The following is a 5839-nucleotide window of genomic DNA, read 5'->3' as shown; positions in this document are numbered from 1 at the left end:
ACCGCTCGAATTCGTGTGTTAAATCGCGATGTTTCGGCTCGAGACTTTTGGTGAGTTATTTGAAGCATGAACGAAATTAGAGAAAAATTTCCCCTAAGCGACCCCAATGAATGTAAACACTGTGTCGGGGGATTTCCATTCTAAAAATATTTCAGCCATACATCCGCCTGTAATGTGTATACACTGTTTGCAGACGACATATACCCTAAGCATAACAGTATCACATTCCGAGAAATAAATAATGCGACTGATAAGTCTGCATTTTCTTCTTGTTCCTCCATACACACGCTGCACGCCATTTTTTTGTCTCCTGCAATTTTTGCCGTGACGTCAAGACTTCTCACATTTTTTGGCGGATCTATCATTATATTTCTTAAAAACGTGCAGTGTTTCTGAGATTTTTCTCATTTTAAATTCAATTCTGAACATTTTTATGGGTAACAATTTTCAATTTATTTATTAAATCATTAATAATATATTTTTGAAATATTCCCTTTACTGCAGAAGATTTTCTGAAAATTAAAGAAAATCTTTTTTTTTATAATAGGAAATGGGCTGTCATTAGAAATTTAAAAATAATTACCAATCAAATTAACAAACCAAACTGACACCAGTGGCTGATTAAGAAATTTTAATAAGGGGAGTTTGTGTATGTGTGTGTTGGGGATGGGGGGGGGGGGCACTAGAAAGACCATGGAGAGGGGGGGGGGGTTGTTGTTAAAAAAAGGGGTTTGGCAGAATTCAGTTAAGGGGATGCGGACCTGCATTGATTTGCAAATTTTTACTTCAACAAATGTTGATTTATATAATCAATTACACCAATTATATACCCTATTACAAATAAATCATTTTTATTTACAATATGTAGTTAAAGATTATTCTAGCATTATGTTCCAATACTGAAAGTGAAATTGGTGAAAATATTTTTATTACAATGTACTACATGTATTTAATTAATAAAAAAAAGGAATTACTGATTGTACAATAATTGCTATAACAAATTTTGTCTAATGCATGAAAACCTTGCACCTCAATCTGCATGAAAACAACATTTTATGAATTATAATCATATTTCAGATATGTCAAAAAGGTATAGCAAAGAAACAAGAAAATACACACCAAAACAGTTATGCTTAGCAGTCACTGCTGTGCACAATTCAGATCTTTCTGTGAGCAAAGCAGCAGTTGAGTATCACGTTCCAAGAAAAACTCTTGATGATCATGTGAAGAAGCAATTAAATTCTAAACCTGGTCCAGATTCAGAGATATCTCCCGAGGAAGAGTTGGCGTTAGTGGGGTATGCCAAATATCTAGCAAACCGTGGATTCCCTATGACCAGATCAATCATGCGGCAATATCTTATATCTATTGTGAAAAGGAGTGGCCTAACAACAAGGTTTAACCTGGAGAAGGGTCCCAGGGATAAATGGTTCAGAAAATTCATAAGCAGACACGCTGAATTAACAGAGCGAACCCCAGAGGCACAAGATCGAAGCAGGGGTAGAATGTCAAATCCTAAAGTAATGCAGCAGTATTTTGGTCTACTTCAAGATACGATTGACAAACTTGGAGTTCAGCCTAACCAAATCTTCAACTGTGATGAAACAGGCTGGAGCGGAAAAGAGAAATCCAGGCAAAAGGTAATTGCAGTGAAGGGGCATCACAGCTATCAGCAGTCAGTGATTTCTTCCGGGCATTTGACAGCTCATATTTGTATTTGTGGCGATGGAAGGGTGCTTCCAACTTTCATTATTTTTTAGAAGAGTTTGCCTCATACTGCATATAAGGCCGGGGTTCCTAGTAACTGGTTGTTTGGATATTCTGACAGCGGATACATGGATAGTGAATTGTTTCTGCTCTGGTTTAAAATGGTTTTCCTCCCAAACTGTGGTGCAAAAAGACCGGTCCTTCTGATCATGGACAACCATGATTCCCATACAACACTGGACCTGATTGAATGTGCGCGGGAAAACCAGGTAGAGCTGCTTGGCCTTCCACCCCATACTACCCACATACTTCAGCCCTTGGATGTTAGTATCAATGGCCCTCTAAAGGCGAAATTTAGCTCAACAGCTACTCAGTTGGGGCACATGAACAAACATCAAACAGTAAACAAGGCAAAATTTCCATCTGTGCTGTCCCACACAATTGATGAAATTTGTTCCCCAGCAAGGGTTAAGGAAGCATTCAGAAAGACCGGGATATCACCTTTTAATCCAGATGCCATAGACAAATCTCAACTAACAGAAACTCATAACATCAGCACTGTAGAAACAAACTCCAACTTGAACCAGGACCATTCCCCTAAACAGTCAACTACACTTTGCTCTGCTTGCGGGTCTTTCGTAGGAGAAAACCCACTGGTAACTGAGGGGCTCATTCCGGAACACCTTTCTTCAATCTTTGCACCTGTTCCAGCAAAACCGATGACAGCTAGGCGAAAGCTGGTAACCGAGGCACGAGTCATCACCAGTAATGATCATGTACAGAAACTTTATGAGAAGGTGGAGGAGGAAAAAAAGAAGAAAGATGATGTTGAAAAAAGAAAGGCTGAGAGGGAGGTAAAAAAGAAGGCTAAGGAAGAGGAAAAGGCAAGAAAGCAAGATGCTAAAAAGAGGAAGGCTGAGAGGAATATCAAAAAGAAGACTGAAAAGGAGGAAAAGATAAGAGAGCAAAATGAAAAAAGGAGAAAAAGCCAGAGAAAAGCAAAAGCAGAAGTTGCATCTGATGAAGATGAATTGGTTTTGTGCAATCTCTGTGGTACAAGAGATCCAAGTGAGGGGGTTGGTTCCGACACACTTTGGGTACAGTGTGACACCTGTTGTAACTGGGTTCATCTCCATTGTTCTGGAATAGAGGAGGACAAATATCTTGGAGACGTACCATATTCCTGCTTAATCTGTATGGAGGAATAAAATTATGATTAAAATGACTTAATGAATTGCTGTGATAATTTTGATGTTTTGTGATGTATTCTCATACAGGATCTGATGAGTTCATATACTGATTGAAATGATTTTAAATGAAATCACCTAAAAAATAAACATTTAACATGGTTAAATAATTTTACAATGTTTAAAACTATCTAATTGTCCATCTTCATGTAATATATCAGGAAAAAAGTTTGTATTTTTACTTTATATAATTTCAATTTTGTAAATGAAGGAAGCTGAACCGATTATGTTTTCCTATTTATTCATTCTAGAATGCACGCAGCTAAGAAGCTGTTACAAGAGCAGCTAGCGATTTAATGAACTCAAACACAGTGAACACTGAGAATATTTTATTTGACTTCCTGACTGATAATATTATCATCAAATTGAATAATAACTACCGTTCGATAGTGTCAGTTGTAATCTTGATTTAATTAAATTGCAAAACATATTCAGAATCCCGTATGAAAATGATCTAACAAAACGTTACATGACCATGGACGTCGGTTCGACTCGGACTTACGTTGACTCCACCGGTGTATACATATCGACCTGTTATACATTTTAATTATATTTTAAATCCATTGTTTATACATCATAATTATAAAATCCTCACTGGAAAATCTTTGTTTGCAATGACAGCGCAATTTACGAAGTTTTTAATGCATGATTTCATTCCTTTTGAAAGGTGGCGAGAATTGGTACTGTGATTACGCAACATGTGCTTTTTCGATGTAAACAATTACCTCCCTTTAATCCTGCGCATGTGCATCATTCCTCTAGATATTTTAGGCATATGTCGAGTAGATGTATCGTCATCGATAGTAGGGGTACCACATGGGATAAGGCAGTCACGTTCCACGTGAGATTAAATTGTTTTAAAAAGTGGCGAGAACTGGTCGCACGCCAGTATACTATAGGAAACGAACACGAAGTTCTTGTGAAGAGAGAGAAAGGAAACGAACCTAAGTTCTTGACCCTAGCAGAGTGAACTCAAATCTGCCGGGTGGCCCTTTATATATACCTAGTGGACCAATAAAACTCTTTAAATAATTATATAATCCTATAAGCTGAGATTATCGGTCTCGACCAATGAAATTGCAGCTAATATAATACGCTCTGGAAGAATGACAACATGGCGGTGAAATCGAAATAAATAGGGGATATTACAGGATCATGTGAAAACATCGAAATATAAAGCTTAAAGAACTTAAACGGCAATACAGACTAAACGGTATGTAATAGATATAAAGTTAGGGTTGAATTAAAGCAAATATATCTTCGGGAAAATCAAAATCGTTACATTCCTCCCTCCATAAAAACAAAAATCAAAATTTGTGTACATAAAAATATAACAAAAGACAATATTAAGACATAATTTCACCGAATAATTTTCACAGTTCATTTTTGAGAGAATCCGCCTTTTGGTTATCTTTGGTCCCTTGGGTTATAATTGTCTTATAATTCAAACAAATGCTGTGATGGCAAACTTTGTCTCCTAAGTAGCTGAGCTCGTTCCCGCTCTTCTCGGTGAATCCTCTTCCTGAGCTTCTTAAAGGTTCCCGGATCTATGAATTTGTTGTTTCCTGTCAACTTCCCGATTAAGGGAGGTGTTCCATGCGTAGAGTGGATACGTTTGAAATGTCTGATTATTTCAGACTTCCTAGCGTCCTTCACCTTGCAGATGGGGCAGCTCTAAATAAAAATGTTCCTCTTATGAAATCTGTCGAAATGCACAATATAATTATTGTACTTCTTGAAGAGGTGTTTTCCTATGGTACAGCCCGGAACGGGACAAACCATCCCTTCTTCCGGGAGCTCATCACCCTCCTCCTCATCAAGAAATTCCATTTCTTTCAATGGGACTCTAAGATCTAAAATGTCCTCCATGGCTGATAGCTACCAACATAATTTAAAAGACAAAAATTAAATAAACTGTCTACACATATACTATGCATCTCCTTAACTCCATATGCTACAAGTTATTCATTTATTAAGCTGCTTAAATATATATATTTAAATCAGATATATGTGATTTTGACTTCATGACTACCGTTAATCTAAACTGATAGTCTCAATATACTGAGATTTAAATATGGCCAGTATTTGATCTCTTTCTAATTAAACATCAACAAAATATCTAATTTATTATATGAAGATCTAACTCAGAAAAGATATTTCATAATATGCTCATCTACTGAACCACAAATACCATGTAGTTTCTATCAATGAATAATTATCTCTAAATCTGAAGTTAGATAAAATTGGAAGACAGACTGAACTTTTCTAACCTATAGATATTTCTTCTTATGGTCAACTACTGTGTTTTTAAAACAATACAACAACTCTCATCAACTATATCCTCAAAAGTTAGAATCAGCTATAAGGTTTGAAACTTAAAAACAAAATGAAGCTCAAGGAAATCATTAATTTTTAAGAAGTAAAGAAGATAATTTTAACTGAATATATAGTATTTTACTTCCACATAAATTTAGGAAACTAAGTCATTAAATGTTATCAGTCATATCAGAAATCACATCCACAAATGTTTATTACATATCAAAGTATATAAAAAAAATAAAATAAAAGAATAAAAGAGATTGATTCAGGGTGAATAGATATACCCCTGTCCTTCCAGCTGTGGACCTTTTTACAACTGGGCTGGGTTCTACATTAAAATGTGATAAAACTTGTTCATCCTCACTGGATTCAGTTTCTACTTGGGCAATACCATTATCAGACATTGACTCTTCAAGGGGGATAACCTCTGGTACCCAACTTAATGGTGGAACAACTCCTTCATATGGTCTTAAATAATCTACATGTATTATAATACATGAACTTTCAGATGTTTTCTGAATTTTATAGGTCACATCTGTGATTATTGTATTAACTTTGTAGGGACC

The 5839-nt window shown here is 36.0% G+C and overlaps 1 protein-coding gene across 1 annotated transcript; it reads left to right on the top strand.

The window, feature by feature from the left end:
* Positions 1–1719: 1719 nt before the first annotated feature.
* On the top strand, positions 1720–3001 carry LOC117691985 (uncharacterized). The gene has a single exon (XM_066081233.1). It carries the CDS (start codon positions 1836–1838, stop codon positions 2913–2915), a length of 1080 nt encoding a protein of 359 aa, XP_065937305.1. The 5' UTR covers positions 1720–1835; the 3' UTR covers positions 2916–3001.
* The last annotated feature ends 2838 nt before the right edge of the window (positions 3002–5839 follow it).

Source organism: Magallana gigas, chromosome 1 (genome assembly GCF_963853765.1).
Source record: "Magallana gigas chromosome 1, xbMagGiga1.1, whole genome shotgun sequence".
Lineage (NCBI taxonomy): Eukaryota > Metazoa > Mollusca > Bivalvia > Ostreida > Ostreidae > Magallana > Magallana gigas.
This window is presented reverse-complemented; position numbering and strand designations above follow the sequence as displayed.

Coding starts and splice junctions, on each gene's coding strand:
- LOC117691985 (XM_066081233.1), top strand. CDS start 1,836: ATGGATAGTGAATTGTTTCTGCTCTGGTTTAAAATGGTTTTCCTCCCA.